The sequence below is a fragment of the Pan paniscus genome, chromosome 15 (genome assembly GCF_029289425.2).
Source record: "Pan paniscus chromosome 15, NHGRI_mPanPan1-v2.0_pri, whole genome shotgun sequence".
In the NCBI taxonomy this organism is placed as follows: domain Eukaryota; kingdom Metazoa; phylum Chordata; class Mammalia; order Primates; family Hominidae; genus Pan; species Pan paniscus.
In genome coordinates this window covers 73,878,855-73,896,340 of record NC_073264.2, presented here as the reverse complement: position 1 = coordinate 73,896,340, position 17,486 = coordinate 73,878,855, and the positions used below count along the sequence as shown (strand labels likewise).

At 44.4% G+C, this 17,486-nt stretch overlaps 1 protein-coding gene across 7 annotated transcripts in view; it reads left to right on the top strand.

Annotated features, from left to right (window-relative positions):
- DPF3 (double PHD fingers 3) overlaps positions 1-17,486 on the top strand; it is a 286,317-nt gene that overhangs the window by 109,894 nt on the left and 158,937 nt on the right. For all 7 annotated transcript variants that reach the window (XR_010109819.1, XR_008620912.2, XR_008620913.2 and 4 more), the window contains one exon: positions 13,444-13,604. Coding sequence is in view for 2 of the 7 variants with exons in the window: in XM_003824125.6 (XP_003824173.1) it covers positions 13,444-13,604 (161 nt within the window). In the remaining 5 variants the exon portion in view is untranslated. The remainder of the gene's footprint in view (positions 1-13,443; positions 13,605-17,486) is intronic.

Below are 17,486 nucleotides of genomic sequence, written 5' to 3'. Positions count from 1 at the left end.
GAGAATAATACAATTACAAGTTGTGTGGGGATAATACATGTAAAGTGCTTAGAACAGTGCCTGGCACACATAGTAAATGCTCAATAAATATTAGCTATGCCACTATTGCTACTATAACCAGCATCCTGTTATCCTTCTATAAATATGTCCAGGGTGTCTCTTCTTCATTAAAACATTTTTTTATTAATTTTTTTTTTTGTAGAGACAGGGATCTCACTATGTTGCCCAGGCTGGTATTCAACTCCTGGCCTCAAGTGATTCTCCTGCCTTGGCCTCCCAAAGTGCTGGGATTCCAGGCATGAGCTGCTGTGCCTGGCTTTTTCTTTATTTTCATACCATATTCATTTTCAACTTTTTTTCTTTTTTTGAGGTAGTGTTTTGCTCTTGTTGCCCAGGCTGGAGTGGAATGGTGTGATCTCAGCTCACTGCAACCTCCGCCTCCTGGGTTCAAGCCATTCTCCTGCCTCAGCCTCCTAAGTAGCTGGAACTACAGGCACCTGCTACCAAGCCTGGCTAATTTTTGTAGTTTTAGTAGAGATGGTTTTTCACCACGTTGGCCAGGGTGCTTGAACTCCTGGTCTCAAGCAGTCTTCCCACCTTGGCCTCCCAAAGTGTTAGGATTACAGGCGTGAGCCCCTGTGCCTGGCCCATTTTCAACTTTTGAATTGGAGACTTAGGCTGACCGCTTTGCTCCTGGCCTGTATGATAAATGACTCTTGATGAGGTGGACGAATTGGGAAAGAAGATGGTAGAGGGGAAAGGTCTGGGAAGCAAGGGAGAATAGGAACCTGGGAAAATAAGTATAGTGGGGGAAGGAAAATCAGATTCTAGATTCAGCCAAGCTCCCCAGTATTTTTTGGGATGAGAAGAAAATGAGATTTCCCTCCGGCAGTACAGAGGTTTTGGTATCCTTTGTCGTTATCCTGGGATGTAGAGGTGTTGAGGGCAGATTTGGGCATTTCTAGGGTGCACTCAAGATTTCAGTTTCAGTCATCTTGGTTCCCAGTGTATTTTTACTTCCTCCACCACCAGGCAACTTAAGTTTGGGGACATAACCAGCCTCTTGGTCAGTCTGGCTTTGTTCTATTTACAAGTATGTGCCTCCAAAAACGGCAGGTCTGAGACAGTTTTCCTAGGAGGCTGCCAAGAGAGATTGGGGTGACTCTCAACTTTGCGGCGGGTGAAATGAGACTCAGTGCTTCTTTGTTTGGCTGGATGTCCCTTAGAAGGGCTGCCTGGAGATCATTTGGTGTGCAGGACATTTGCTTCTGCAGGCTGATTTTAACCAACTCTGACAGGAGGGCAGAGGCCCCCAAGCGAGGTCAGGACCACAAATCCCATGCCAGCAGGTGCATGATGGGGAGACTGCGCCCTCCGGATGACCTTCAGTTCCCATTGATTTCCTGTCAAGCAGCCCCACCCCCATCCTGCCGCTGCCCCTGGCACCACCCGTGGGCCCAGGGCTCTGCAGGAGGACACGGATCAGCTCTGCACGAAAGACCATGCAGAAGAGGTTAGTCCAGAGAGAGGCCCTTTGAGGGACATGGGATGGGTATGTTGGAGACCATCTTCTGGCACTGCTAGTTTCCGGTGCCAATATCAGGCCTGGAATGTGCCTTTTGGGCATAGAAAGCAATGTCTGATGTCTTGAATGGCATCGTTTATCTACCTCACCCCAGTCTCTCTCCAGGTTTGGGGTATGTGGGTGGCCATGATCAAGATTTGAGTGTGGACTGTGGACTGTGCCACTGACCTGCTGTCATTTATGTTGTGTTGGGCAGAAAGGGCCAGGAATCAGGTGGTGGCAGCTGTGTGATTCTTATTCCCTGTGCTGGGGGTCTCCTGCCAGCACTGACTTCCAGCCTTCTACAAGGCCAGGATTCTGTATCATTCAAGCTGTCAGTTGCAGGTGGGCCTAGAGCTTTCATTTTTTTGTTCAGTGATATGTGTCGAGCATTTCCTATGTGCCAAGTCTTGCGTTGGGGGCTGGGAATCTGATGAGACAAGGACCCTGCTCTCGTGGCACTTACAATTTAGTTGTGTATAGATGATCAGTAGGCAAAGAGAAAAACTTTGATAGTGGTGTTATGAAAAAAATAAAGTATATGAGATAGCAAAGGGTAGGGCAGGGTTGGGGTGGGGTGGGCTACTTCCAGATAGGGTGAACCTAAGAAGACATCTCAGAGGAGCCGTCAGCTACAAGAAGATCTGGGAGAAGCATGTCATGCCAGGTAGAGGAGATGGCATATGCAAAGGTCCTGAGGTGAGATACCCTTAGTATAGAAAAGGAACAGAAAGGAGTGCAGTGAGGATGGAGCCCAGTGGGGAAGGAGGCAGGGGACAGGATGAAGCAGGAAAGGTGAGCCCAGCCAGCCTGGGGACCTGTAGCCATGGGAAGGAGTTTGGATTTTGTTCTGAGTGCAGTGAGAAGACATTGGAGGTGTTAGTAGGAGAGAATGCCGTGGCCTGATTTCTACTTTTTTTTTTTTCTTTGAGATGGAGTCTTGCTCTGTCGCCCAGGCTGGAATGCAGTGGTGCAATCTCGGCTCGCTGCAACCTCTGTCTTCCAGGTTCAAGTGATTCTCCTGCCTCAGCCTCCCATGTAGCTGGGACTACAGGTGTCCGCCACCACACCTGGCTAATTTTTGTATTTTTAGTAGAGACGGGATTTCACTGTGTTGGCCAGGCTGATCTTGAACTCCTGACCTCGTGACCCACCCACCTCGGCCTCCCAAAGTGCTGGGATTACAGGCTTGGGCCACCGTGCCCAGCCCGGATTTCTGTTTTTAAAAGATCACTGGGGCTGGGTGTAGTGGATCACACCTGTAATCCCAGGTCTTTGGGAGACTGAGACGGGCTGACTGCTTGATCCCCGGAGTTCCAGACCAGGCTGGGCAACATGGCAAAACCCTGTCTCTATAAAAAAAATACAAAAATTAGCCAAGTGTGGTGGCGTGTGTCTGTAGTCCCAGCTACTCTGGAGGCTGAGGTGGGAGGATTGCTTGAATCTGGGAGGTGGAGGCTACACTCCTCCACTGCACCACTGCAATGCAGCCTGGGCAACAGAGCAAAACCTTGTTTCAAAAAAAAAAAAATCACTTGGGCTGCTGTATAGAGAATTGACTATAGAACAACATGTTCTTTGTGGCCGTGTTAAATACCAGACCGATATTCCCTTTACTGGGGAGGGCAGCACCCTTTGCATTCCAGTGGCAAAGATGAGGGCTGGGAATCTGTCTAAGAATTGTCTCTAATCAATAGTCTGCTTCTATAGGCGATCACACTCAGGAGGCAACATCCGAGTGCCCAGCTCATAGTGAGAGTTTCAGGAAGGACTCAGTCTGTGGACCAGGAAACTAAAAATACTTTCTCAATCAATGAAATTTCTGTGACGGATGCATGTTTTCTTTCTAGGTATGATTCACCCTAGATAAAGCAGGCTTCTCCACCACCTCACTTTTGTTGCATTCTACACATTCTTTAGCCTCCAGAGGAGAGATTTATTTGGTCACGTCTGGATGCCATTTGAAAGGCAAACCTTGGGTACGAGAAAAGCTATGGTCCGCTTCCTCCCCGGAGCATCCCCTTCCCACCTCCCCCGCCACCCCACCATTATTTACTGGAAGGAATCACACTGCTTTTATCCTGCCACCAGTCTCTTGTCCTTGGCAGCCCCTTGACTTCAACCTCGAGATGTGTGTGTCATCAGAACACCCAGTGGCGGCTCAGAAATCATGGCCAGGTTCAATATAAATTCTGTCTTGCTTAGGCAGCTTTGCATAATAAGTCCCTGAAAAGTCTTCACCAGGATAGATGCTGGAAAAGGAATTTATTGGGTCTACTGGGCCTGAACATCAGACTGAGCCACATCGAAGTCATGATGGATGTTTTAGGGTTCAAGCTGTTTGTCGGACATAACTTTCCCAAGGGATACCTTTGTCCCCAATGTGCCCTTCCTGAGATGTTTTGAAGGTCAGAGCCACCCACAGAATGACTAAGGATGTCAGATCTTCATACATTTGCCTTGACCAGGGCTTTTGGCAATTTTGTTAGGGATGAGGACTTTTGTGGGATTAGTCTGCTGCAGGTTAGTGCTGCCAGGGTGATCCATGCCAGCTGCCTGAAAGAAGTCTTCCCACAGAAACAAAACCAGCTGAATGAAACAAAGTCTGCTAACTGGGCCGTCCAGCTCTGCCATTCAAACATGGTGGCTGAGGAGCAACACAAGTCCCCTCTCATTCATGCCCTTGTTTTAGAGGTTGGGGAGCTATCTTTAGATCAGCTAGTCTCATGTTTCTCAGGATCACTGGGGAGCTGATGTCTGGATCACAGCCCAAGCCTCTAGAATCAGAATTGCACAGCTTCCCACCCCTTAGCGATTCTTTCACAATCCCGAGTTTGAGAGCAGTCTTTTGGAGCATGTGGTGATGGCATTCTCACTAAGCACAAGAAGGGCATTTCTACCCATGCAGAGAAGGAGCTGGTTCTCCTGGCATAGGTCTGATGTCAGCATCATTGAGAATTCAGTGAGCTTCTTGTAAAGTTCAGAGAAGGAGAATGTCAGTTCTGTGGCACCTTGCAGGGTGGCATGAATTTGCACATGGAGAAATGAAAATCTCAGGAGCTGAAGTGACCTTTTTTAAGGATATGGGAAAAATCTCAATAGGATTTGAACTTGGAGGATATCTATTTTCAGATGCCTAATCCTGGGCTCTGGAGAAGTAGCCAGATAACTTCAGGCTCACCTCATGTTCCCATGGAGAAAGTTAGAACGTTCCAAGCACCTCTCAACTGTGAAGCTTTCATTAGTTTGCTGAGGATGACATGATAGTTCAGTCAAGCAATGTATCTATCACATGCTTCTACATTCCCAGCACTGTACATGGTTGGGTAGCATGCAAGCACATAGCTCTCAGTTCCTGTCTTTAAGATACTTCCAATCTAATTAAGTGAGCAGAGATAAGGAAGGTGGCAAAGACCATCAAAAATAAAGTAAGACAGATAAGGTAGCTCAGAGAAGCCAGAGAGCAAACCCTACTGGTAGAGATAACCTGTGAACCTTCCTGGAAGAAGCAAGTTTTCAGCCAGCTCTTGACTAGGCTAAGATCAGCCAGGACAAGGACAGAATACAAAAATTCCAGGTGGGAGGAAGGATATAAGTAAAGTGTTTTGTTGAGATTCAGGGGTAGGGCTGTCTGTTTCATATATGCAGGGGGGTCAGAGGAGGATTCATTCATTCATTCATTCATTAACTCATTCACTCATCATTTACCCAATGTGGCAGGCATGACCCAGCATGTACTAGGCTTTGGGAGAGAGCAGTAAACAAGCCAGATGTGGTCTCTGTGCTTAGGGCAGTCCTTGGGTGGATTGCTGGAGTCACCATGCATCAGCTGCCCTGCTCTCCTGGATGCCTGAGGCTCAGACTTGGTGACCCAGAGGCCTTCTGTCCTGGGACAGAGGTTTGAGTGGGTCCCCGACAGCCTCAAGGACACCGCAATAGTGAGTGTTGCATCACATGGTGGGTATCAGACTGCTCAGGCAGAGGGTCATGCCACAAAGTGGCAGCAAGTACTGCACTTTGGGGAAGGAGAAAGGAATGGCTATTGATTGCAGACTTTTATGTCTGTGTGCCAGAGGTTCTAGCTTATTAAATTTTCTCAGGTCTGAAGTAGAGATTATATTACCCATATTGTGAGTAGTAGAATTTAGGCCCAGGGAGGGTAAGTAACTTGCTGAGGGTTGTGTAGCTATTAAGAGGTGGAGCTGGACTCAGACATGACCAATTCCAAGTCTTGATTTTCCACTTTACCCCAATACATAGTTTTTCCGGGAGCATCCCCAGCCCAGCAGAGGAACCTGGGCACCATTGGGCGCCATCTTGGGTTCTACACTGAGGAGTGAAAGACTAAATACTGAGTTTCAGGGAGAATTCCTTTTGTCAGGATGGGTAAGAGTAGGGCTATAGCGCTTGCAGTTAGGCCACCCAGTGCTGCAATGTCCCAGGTGCTGGGTGATGAGGACTACAGGAGAGTGAATGCAGACATTCTCTCAATGTTTTTCTGAAGCTGCAAGTGGACAGCCATCCAGTTTAAATCGCCAGTCACAGACTCTGCAGACTGTGCACAAGCATGCCACATTAGCCTTCCTGCTGTAATTTAAATGCCTGCCCTAGGTGAGTGGAATGTGAGTTGTCAAATGCTATTCAATGGAGACTTACTGGGCACCTGTTATGTGCCGGGCTCTGTGCTGAACACTGCGGGTAAATCAGCAAGAAGGCCAGGCAGGTATGCAGGAGTGCTGGGCTCCACCACTCCAGGGGGTGGCTTTCATATTGACGCTGATGTGAATGGTACTTGCTGGAGTTGTTCAGCCTGAGTGTCTGTGTGCAGTGGCTCTGCAGATGTGGCCTCTGCCCTCATGGAGTTTATAGTCTAGTAGAGAAGACAAATACTAAACATTGAATTGAGTTGAAATTGATATTATAGTGTTATTATTGTTGTCTTTGTTAGAAGAAGAAAAAATGAGGAAGGAAAGGGGATTGGAATCTCTCTCACCTGTCCTCCTTAGCCCTTTTTTGGGAAACATCCAGAAACACTTTCTCAGTCATGTCCAGCTGCTGTATTAAAACGGCATAGACTGGGTAGCTTAAACTGGAAGTCCCCAACCTTTCTGGCACCAGGGACTGGTTTCATGGAAGATCATTTTTCCACCGACTGGGGTGGGGGAGGGGATGGTTTTGGGATGATTCAAGTGCATTACATTTATTGTGCACCTTATTTCTGTTATTATTACATTGTAATATGTAATGAAATAATTATACAACTCACTATAATGTAGAATCAGTGGGAGCTCTGAGCTTGTTTTCCTGCAACTAGACAGTCTCATCTGGGGTTGATGGGAGACAGTGACAGATCATCAAGCATTAGATTCTCATAAGGAGCGGGCAACCTAGATCCCTCATATGTGCAGTTCCCAGTAGGGTTTGCGCTTCTATGAGACTCTAGTGCTGCCATTGATCTGACAGGAGGCAGAGCTCAGGCAGCAATGCTCACTTGTACCCCACAGCTCACCTCCTGCTGTGCCACCCAGTTCCTAACAGGCCATGGACTGGTACTGCTTTGTGGCCCAGGGGTTTGGGACCCCTGGCTTAAATAATTGTCTGTCACAGTTGTGGAGGCTGGGAAGTTCAAGATGAGGGTGCTAGCAGGGTCAGATTCCAGGTAAGAGTCCTCCTTATAGCTCACATACAGCTGCCTTTTTGTGTCCTCTCATGGCAGAGATTGAGAGAGTGAGAGAGCTCGCTATGTCTCTTCCTTATATGGGCCCTAATCCCATCATGAGGGCTCCATCCTCCTGACCTAATTACCTCCTGGATTAGGCCATTCTTGTATTGCTATAAAGAAATACCTGAGATTTGGTAATTTATAAAGAACAGGTTTAATTGGCTCATCGTTCTGCAGGCTGTACAGGAAGCACAGTGCTGGCATCTGCTTGGCTTCTGGGGAGCCCTCAGGAAACTTACAATCATGGCAGAAGGCAAAGGGGGAGGAGGCATGTCACATGACAAAAACAGGAGCAAAAGAGAGAGAGTCAGCAGGGAGGCACCACACACTTTTAAATGACCAGATCTTGCAAGAACTCACTTGCTATCACGAAGACAGCACCAAGCCATGAGGGATGTGCCCCCATGATCTAAACACCTCCCACTAGGCCCCACCCCCAGAGTTGGGGATCACAATTCAACATGAGATTTGGGCAGGGGTAAATATCAAATGATATCACCTCCCAAAGGCTCCATCTCCAAACACCATCACATTGAGGGTTAGGCCTTCAACACGTGGATTTTTTCTGTGAGGAGGAACGACACAATTCAGTCTGTAACAAACACTAAACTTGGTCTTCTTTCAAGAGATGCATTAGGAACAGGACCACTTCAAGGAAAATAAAAACTTTCCCGCACCTTGCCAGATATTGCCCCCTGTGTGCCAGTTATTCTAAAAGACTAAATGGGAGACGGAGCTTTCCATGAACAGTTTGAGTTAAATATGTTTAAATGCAAATAGCAGGAAGTTAGCATATTGGTGTAGATGAGCTTTCGTGTGTGTTTGTGGGCGGCGCTGGCGGTGTGAACAGCTGAGTGAGACAGCAGGAAAACTTGGTGCCCACAGTGAGGAAGAGGCGCCTCTGGGGGAAGGAGAGCCCCCACAATCCTGCCACAGGCCAGGGCTTCTCTTCAGCTCTGCTTATCTCTGCTTCTGTGCACAGATAGTAGTGATGGGCCAAGGTCCTGTTTACACAGCAAAGGGGACTTGGGGCCACACAGGGGGAGTGGAGAGAAAGGACGACTTCCTGATAAATGAAATAACTCAGTTCCAGATGGTTTGAAGGCAAGGGGAGAGTCAAGGCCAAGTTGCTAGGGAGAGGGAGGGCAGCATAGCCTCGGCCCCCACCCCCACCCCCGCCCCTAGGAGGATTGAGACTTGGGTGGGCGGGAGCAGGCTTCTGGCAGAAGATGAGAAACTTGCTATTGGACACACATTTCTGGTATGGCAGGACACCTGTCCTCAGGTCAGAGCACAGAACCAGAGAGACAGTGAAAGGGAGGAGCCCAGGTGTCTGGCTGGACCTGAGAGTGATCTGAGAAATCGGAGCAAGCAGGTGTGGTCTTGAGAGCAGGAGGTTGGAGGAAGAGGAGCAGAGGGTCTTAGAGGGGGTGTGATTGATGGGCTCTGAAAAATCACATTTGGAGCCTGGTTGGCAGTCACTTTGGAGAAATCTCATCTTTCCCATTCTGAGTCTTCTTTGGCCCCCTGGAGTCCATCTCCACAGATAGGCTCAAGGAGGGTTGCTGGAAATCTCGTAGAAACACTCAGCTCTCAGAGCTGGGATGGCTTCTCAATTCAGATGGGATCACAGAGGGACCTCCATCACTCACAAAACCCCCTAGAACTAGGCAGCCAGCACTGCTGCAACCAGAATGCTGTCTGGGGAGCCTGGGGAGCCCAGCAATTTGTTCCCCTTGCCTTTCCTATTTCTGATTGCAGCCTTGAGTAGCCTGAAGTCAGTTGTTGATAAGAACATCATTCTACCCTGCCTTGTGCCAGCTTCCTCTAGCCTAAGACATCAATCATCCCTTGGGGATCCAGCCCCCTCAGTTTGGTGCATGCAATGGCTGGGACTGTCCCATGTGTGATCCAACCTAGGGTACACTGGTCACCACTCCACAGATGAGTCATTTGCTGCCAGCCTTTCCCTGCTCCATCTGACGCCTTCAACTTTAATGTAAATGTCACTCCTGGGATCCCATCATTGTGGGATTTTTTTTTTTTTTTTGGTAGAAATACCATGTTGGAAAGGACATTTGTCCTCTGCTGTTTAAATTGCTTTCTACAGGTTAGGGAGAACTAGTCATTGATTTTCTTCTAGAGAGCATAGCAAGCCCTGTGAAGATTTTGGCTAATTAACTTTTGGAGAAGTGCTTCTTGAATTTATCAGGGAGGTTGAAATCTCTTTTATCCTCTTATATCTTGAAAAAGGCTTTAAATTTTGGTTCCGAATCTCTGCCAACACCTGGTCTGTTTAAAAGGACTTCCCTGGAGATGATGGTAGAGGGGCTGTTGAATGTCATGTTTTTGCAGCTTCGATCTTTAATACAGTTGTTCCAGTCCACAGAAAGTCTTTTCTGTTTACATAAGAGAGGTATCATTCACACAAAGATTATATTTAGAAATATACATTTTCCCCCAGCATGCTTGTAACTAATAACATTGCATGTTATGAAAGTAGAAAGTATTTAAGATGAAATTAATTTTCGCCCAGTGTGCCACTTTGTTTGACATTCTCGATCCAGTTGGTGTGGAGCACCAGTGTTGGCCAACCTCACTTTGCATTTTTAGCAAGTTCAGTTTCTTGTTCCTCTTGTCTGGATTGACGCTGTTGGAAGTGAGTTACTAGCATATTAGGACAAGTCCAGTTTGGAATCCTACTGTGTAGATTTCTTTTGTATTGGTTTCCAGAAATTTATTTTGAAAATGATCATCTCCAGTAGATGAGTTTTGCTATACAATTTTTCATTTGTTTTTTTGGGGGGCCTGATTTTATGGGTTCTCTTTTCAGCAGAATTTCTGAGGTTGGGATAATTAACATCTTTTTTTTTTGGCAGTCTGTCAGAAGGTCCTGGGAAAACAGATTGCTGCTCTCACGTTGGACACCTCTCCGTCAAATGTTCTTGTCAGTTCTCTATCGATGTGGTATGGCTGCTTGCTGTTTCATGGGTGGGGGCTGGAGCATCCAGGACACCCTGAACAGCCTGGGTCATCTTGTCTGGGCCAAGCTGCCTGTGAAAGTTCTGTTCCACTGAGCTACATCGCCATAGCAGAAGGAAGCATTTAAGCTGGTGTGACACAAACACTTCGTAAAAAGTGGTTCTTTATTTTTGATCAATCTCATGATCCTTGTTACCAGCTTTGATTACATCAGCTTATGTGCCATTCAGTTTTATAGCATTGTAATGGGCTTTCATCTCCCCTCCCCAATTCATTTCCAGCTGCGTGACTATTACAATTTGATTACAGTTTGGTTTTGGAACTGCCAGGACACTTTCTGAGCGTATTATGCCTCCCTTGTGAATGTGAAGATGTTCAGAGGTGAAAAAGGAGCAAAGGTTTTTTGTTTTGTTGTTTGTTTTTTTTTTTGGATGCTTGTCAACAAGTAATTTCCAAATGATGCCTCAGAAGCTTCCAGGGTTGTGTTTTCCCACAGTAAGATATTTGCTTAAAGCTCTTTGTTAGAACCTGACCCGTTGACTTTTTAAAAAGAGTATAGAACAGTGCATTTAAAACTTTGCTTTCTAACAAGTGGTGATGAGAATGTGGAGTAGTTGGAACCCTTGTACACTGTTGGTAGAAATGGAAAATGGTACAGCTGCCATGAAAAACAGTATGGTGGTTCCTCAAAAAATGAAAACTAGAGCTACCATATGACTCAGCAATTCTACTCCTGGGTATTTACCTAAAAGAATTGAAAGCAGGTTTTTTTTTTTTTTTTTTTTTAAAGACAGAGTCTCACCCTGTCGCCCAGGCTGGAGTGCAGTGGCACAATCCCAACTCACCGCAACCTCTCCTGAGTTCAAGCGACTCTCCTGCCTCAGCCTCTTGAGTAGCTGGGATTACAGGCGTCTGCCACCAGGCCCAGCTAATTTTTGTATTTTTAGTAGAGACGGGGTGTCACCATGTTGGCCAGGCTGGTCTCGAACTCCTGACCTCAGGCGATCCACCCACCTCAGCCTCCCAAAGTGCTGGGATTACAGGCGTGAGCCACTGCGTCCAGCCTGAAAGCAGGGTTTTGAAAAGATATTTGTATACTCATGTTCATAGCAGCATTATTCATAATAGCTAAAATGTGGAAGCAACCCAGATGTCCACTGACAGATGAATGGATAAGCAAAATGTGGTATATGCATACAATGGAATATTATTCTGACTTAAAAAATATTATTCTGACTTAAAAAGGAAGGAAATTCTGACATATGCTATAACATAGGTTAACCTTGAGGATATTATGCTAAGTCAAATAAGCCAGTCACAAAAAGACAAATACTGTATGACTCCACTTTTATGAAGTACTTGGAGTAGTCAGAATCATAGAGATAGAAAGCAGAATGGTAGTTGCTGGAGATGGGGGCAGAGGCGGAACGGGGAGTTATTGTTTAATGGGTATAGTGTTTCAGTTTTGCAAGATGAAAAGAGTTCTGGGAATGGATAGTAGTGGTGGTCGTACAACAGTATGCATGTGCTTAATGCCACTGAACTGTACACTTAAACTGTACACTTAAGATGGGAAATTTTATGTTATGTGTATTTTACCACAATTAAGAAATTGAGGCCAGGCATGGTGGTCCATGCCTGTAATCCCAGCACTTTGGGAGGCTGGGGTGGGTGGATCGCCTGAGGTCAGGAGTTTGAGACCAGCCTGACCAACATAGTGAAACCCCGTCTCTACTAAAAATACAAAAAATTAGCTGGGCATGGTGGCAGGTACCTATAATCCCAGCTACTCAGGAGGCTGAGACAGGAGAATCGTTTGAACCCAGGAGGTGGAGGTTGCAGTGAGCTGAGATCACACCGTTGCACTCCAGCCTGGGCGACGGAGTGAGACTCCATCTCAAAAAAAAAAAAAAAAAAAAAACACCCAAAAAACCCAACACCCCAATTTTGATTTTTTAATTCCTCTAAATACTTTGGTTAAGAAATGATATTTTTAGAGACTTCCCCTCTCCTTTTGGCTTTCTGAAATCTACATAGAACCAAAACAAAAAGATATCATAATGTTGCTTCAGAATAAATGCTTGATTCTCCCTTTTGCCCCTGTGACCTCTGTGGCTCCTTCCCTTCCTACTTCTTCTTCCCACACTCCACTCCTTTGCGCCCACTGCCCCCCGACCCCAGTAAGAGGCTTGAATTTACCTGGCATAAGTTATGTTATTACATTTGTATTTCTTTGAGGCATTGATTAGCCTGTGCCTATGTTTTATTTGGTAGGTATTTGATCTCATTGATTATTTTAGTGCTTTGCATTTGATCAATTATATCAACGCTCCATTTTTGGTCTTTGAAAAGGACACTACCTTAAAATTAGTAGCATCACCACGTGTCCAAAAATACCAAAGAGTCAGGAACGTAAAATATACTGTGCTTAATCAGATTCTCAGTCTAGCAAACCAGAAAGGTCTTTCTATTTGTTTTTTAAACTCCATGAGTTGAATTATTTTGAATTCAAAATTGTTGAATTCTGTTTGTTTTCTATCAGAAAGTTATTTTTCTTTAAGTAATATGGTTTTAAAAGATTGGTGCCTGTTCCTCTACACCCCCTTCTTCCTGCAATTTCCCTACTTTTATAGAATGTTTTTTCTGTCCTAGTTTTTGTTTATATGGAGTGTTTATCTTCTGTTGTAATGGAAAACTGGGTATCTTTGCTGGTGATTTGGGTTTACCTAGAGTGCCTTTGCTGGTGACCTCTGAGAATAAAATGTAGCTAATATGAGTGAGGAGGTTCTAGAAGTGTGATGTCCTCTAGATTCCATGCAGAAGGTTGTTTCAGAGCTACTTCCCTTCTGGAGTGGGACCTCATGCTTCCTAGAACATGGACAGCTCTCTCTTACTGGTGATTCCTCCTTGGAAGCCCATGCTCTTTGTTAAAGGAGTTTCTAAGTTGCCTGTTGGATTTGGGATAGAAAATAAAATCTGGTATAAAATCTGGTCAAGACCTGACACTGAGTTGCATTCTGCTCATTGGCAAGGCTCTTGGTGCTCATTGCCTTGGTCTTCATAACTGGGAGGTCTTCACTCTTTCCAGGGAGGTGTGTTTCCCTCTGGGTGTGTTTCCCTCTGGGTGTGTTTCAGTCTTCCCTGGCCTCACCCCTTCACTCTCTGACTCTGGCAGGCTCGGGGACCAGTTCTACAAGGAAGCCATTGAGCACTGCCGGAGTTACAACTCACGGCTGTGTGCAGAGCGCAGCGTGCGTCTTCCCTTCCTGGACTCACAGACTGGGGTGGCCCAGAACAACTGCTACATCTGGATGGAGAAGAGGCACCGAGGCCCAGGTGAGCTGCGCCACTCCTGGGACATGCGCATGTGCAGGCTCCCAGCCTGGAGGGAGGAGGACCGCAGCTTTTCTGGGAAACCAGGCAGCCTGGGTAGGATCGGGGTGGGGCAAGCTGCACATGGGCCTCTGAGATACCTTAAAGAAACTCAGCTACTTTTATGGCTCCTGGCAGGTGTTTTGAGGAATGTGACAAGGATGGTGTGGGGCATTGAAGCCATGTGGCAGGGGTGGGGTGGGGTGGGGAGTGAAAGAGCTAAAGGTGTTTATCCCAAAGAAGGCAAGACTGAGGACATGACAGCAATCTTCATCTTTTACCTTTGGGTGTTGGTTACAAGCTGGAAATCTGCCATTAGATCTGGGTGTGAGGCTTACCTTTGTCACCAAACTTCTGTCCCTCAGGTTTCTCATCTGTAAAATGTGAATAATAATAGTACTTACCACATAAGATTTCGTCTGAATTAAATGAGACAATTTATAAAAACTCTTAAATGAGTTTAGCACATAGCAAGTATGTGCTTCCAAAATGCTGGGTATTATTATTATTATTGTTATTTATTTTTTTGTTTTTGAGATGGACTCTTGCTGCGTTGCCCAGGCTGGAGTGCAGTGGTGCGATCTCGACTCACCGCCTCCCGGGTTCAAGTGATTCTCATGCCTCAGCCTCCTGAGTCGCTGGGATTACAGGCGTGCGCCACCACACCCAGCTAGTTTTTGTATTTTTAGTAGAGACGGGGTTTCACCATGTTGGTCAGGCTGGTCTCGAACTCCTGATCTCATGATCTGCCTGCCTGGGCTTCCCATAGTGCTGGGATTACAGGCGTGAGCCACTGCACCTGGCCTATTATTATTGATATTACTGTTATTACTACAGCTACAGTGACACTAGTCTTCTAGGCTGCAAAGAACAGAATAAAGACCTTTTTATTAGGGAGACAGCTACAGGAATGTGATTTTTCTGGCTCTGCCTGGATATGTTTTTAAAAATATTTCATTTGGAAAAATTTCACCTTCATATAAAACTGAAGACAATAGTAAAACACATCCCCATGTAGCCCTGCTTCAACAATGTTCAACTCATGGTCAATCGTGTTTCATCTATACGCACTCCTTACTTTCCTCCCTGACCTCATTTTATTTTGAAGCAAATCCACAAAAGCACGTGATTTCATCTGTAAATATTTTGTTATGTATCTCTAAATGGTAAAGAACTTAAACAAACAAACAAATCCGCACACTATCAGAGCTCAAAGAATTAGCAATAAGACTTTAATATCATCAAATATTTGGCCAGCATTCATTTTTCCCCCTGTAGTTTAAATCAGGATCCAAATGGGAACCCTACATTGCAACTGGTTAATGTGTCTTTTAACATCTCTGGGTTTCTCTCTGTCTCTGCTTCTCTCTCTTTCCTCCTTGCATGTTGCTTGTTGAAGACACTGGGTTGCTTACGCTGTAGGGTTTCCCAGAAGGATTTGGTGGTTGCGTTCCCACAGTGTTATTCCTGTGAATTGGTAGTTAGGTCTAGAGATTTATTCAGGTTCCATTTTTTTTTGGTAAGAACAACTCCTAAGTGATAGTGTGTACTTTCATCAAGAGGCCCATACAGTCTGGTTACCTCTTTTACTGATGTTAGCAGCCCTTCATGATAATTGCCTAGATTCTTTATCCCATTAAGGGTTGCAAAAAGTTAATATTCAATCCAGGACTATCATTATATCTTCATTTGTTAGCTCTACAACTTCTATAAAGAAAAACATTCCCTCATTAAAATTTTAGTTATTGTGAGATACAGTTCACATATGAAAGGCAGGATAAATGACTTTTTTCCCCTCTATTTACCAGTTTTCAAAATAATGAGTTGGTTCCCTAGCATTCTCCAAAGACGATCAATATAATAATAATTTTTTTTTTGAATACCACCAGGAACTCACAGATTTAAACATATTTGATGTATTTTAATCCAGTGTAGCTATTATTCTTATGAGGCTTATATTGCCTCATCTCTGGCCATTCAGGATTCTGGCCAGTGCTGGTGTTTTTTTTTTTTTTTTTTGAGATGGAGTCTCACTCAGTAGCCAGGCTGGAGTGCAGTGGCATGATCTCGGCTCACTGCAACCTCTGCCTCCCAGGTTCAAGCGATTCTCCTGCCTCAGCCTCCCGAGTAGCTGGGACTACAGGCACATGCCACCACACCCAGCTAATTTTTGTATTTTTAGTAGAGATGGGGTTTCACCATGTTGGCCAGGATTGTCTTGATCTCTTGACCTCATGATCCGCCTGCCTCGGCCTCCCAAAGTGCTGGGATAACAGGCGTGAGCCACCGTGCCCGGCCCAGTGCTGGTGTTTTGAAACAACCCCAGTAGTTTCTGATGGCCTTCTTGCCATCCTAATATTAGGATGTGAAATATTTCAAGCTCATCCTGTACACTTCCTCCTCTCCAGACCTGAAATCAGCTATTTCTTGAAGAAATCCTGGCTCCTGTTTGTAGGAAATGTTACTTAGAGACCGCAGTGCTGTTCATTGCTCCTGGCTTGGTCATTGTTTCTAGGCCTTATCAGTGACTAGAACTAAGAAATAGTATTCATTTGTTTTTTTCTTTTTCTTTTTAAGAGAAAATACATTATGAAATTATGTTGATACATCCCATTCAATTCAGATTTAAACAGTTTTTACTTAAGTATCTTAATTCTGTATCTCCTTTCTCCTACACCAAAAAATCCTAGAAGTGATATTGATGTAATTACTTATTTGCTTTATTTTACACACACAGACACTCACACACAGTATCAGAATAACAAACAATATGACTATTAACAATAAGATTACTGAAAAAGGTTTAAGATATTTTCTTTTTTTTGCGAGTCTTTTTGTCCTTAGGGTATATTCCATTAAACATGTGCAGCCAAATTACTCTCCTTTAAGGTCACTGAAATAGTTCCTCTGTGTGGTTGTACCACTAACTCAATACACAGTTGGATTTATTTGTTTCATTTTGCTTTCACTTATCAGGGTTTGCTTTTTGAGTGGGGAGGGGATTCATATAATTTCTTCTTTATTAAATCAACTTTTCATCTTGAAATAATTAATAATTGCAATTGTGACTGTATTTGCAATTTGCAGTTGCAAATATAATAGAGATCCCCTATCTTCTTCATCCAATTTCCTCCAAGATTAATACATCTTACAATATCAAAACCAAAAAACTGACATTGCTAAAATGTGTATATGTAGCTCTATGCCATTTTATCACACGTCTAGATTTGTGTAACCACTTCTACAATCAAGATACAAAACTATTCTATTACCACCCAACACTCTCATTATTTAAATCCTTTTACCCTCCTCCCTTTATAATATAGTTGTCTTAAATATTTCCTTTACATACATTGAAAACCATACCAGTGTTATAATTTTTACTTCAACCATCAAACATAATTTAGAAAACGTAAGAGAAGCGTTTATTGTATTTACTCATATTTTTACTCCTTCGTTGTTTTTCTTACTTACTGACGTTCCAAGATTCCTTCTTTTAGCATTTACTTTCTGATGTAGTACTTTCTTTAGCCATTCTTTTAGAGTAAATCTGATGGTAACAACTTCTTAGTTTTCCTTCAGTGGAGAATGTCTTGATTTTGCCGTCATACCTGGAGGATATTTTTGCTGGATATAAAATTCTGAGTTGATAGTCCTTTTATTTTAGCAGTTGAAAAAGGTTTTGCCACTTCTTTCTGATGGTTAGTGATGAGAAATCTGCTGTCATTTAAATGCTTTTTTCCCTTATAAGTAAGGTGTCATTTCTCTCTCATTGTTTTCAAGTTTTTTCTTTGTTTTTAGTTTCAGAAACGTGATTTTGATGTGTTTTGGCATAGATTTTTTGGG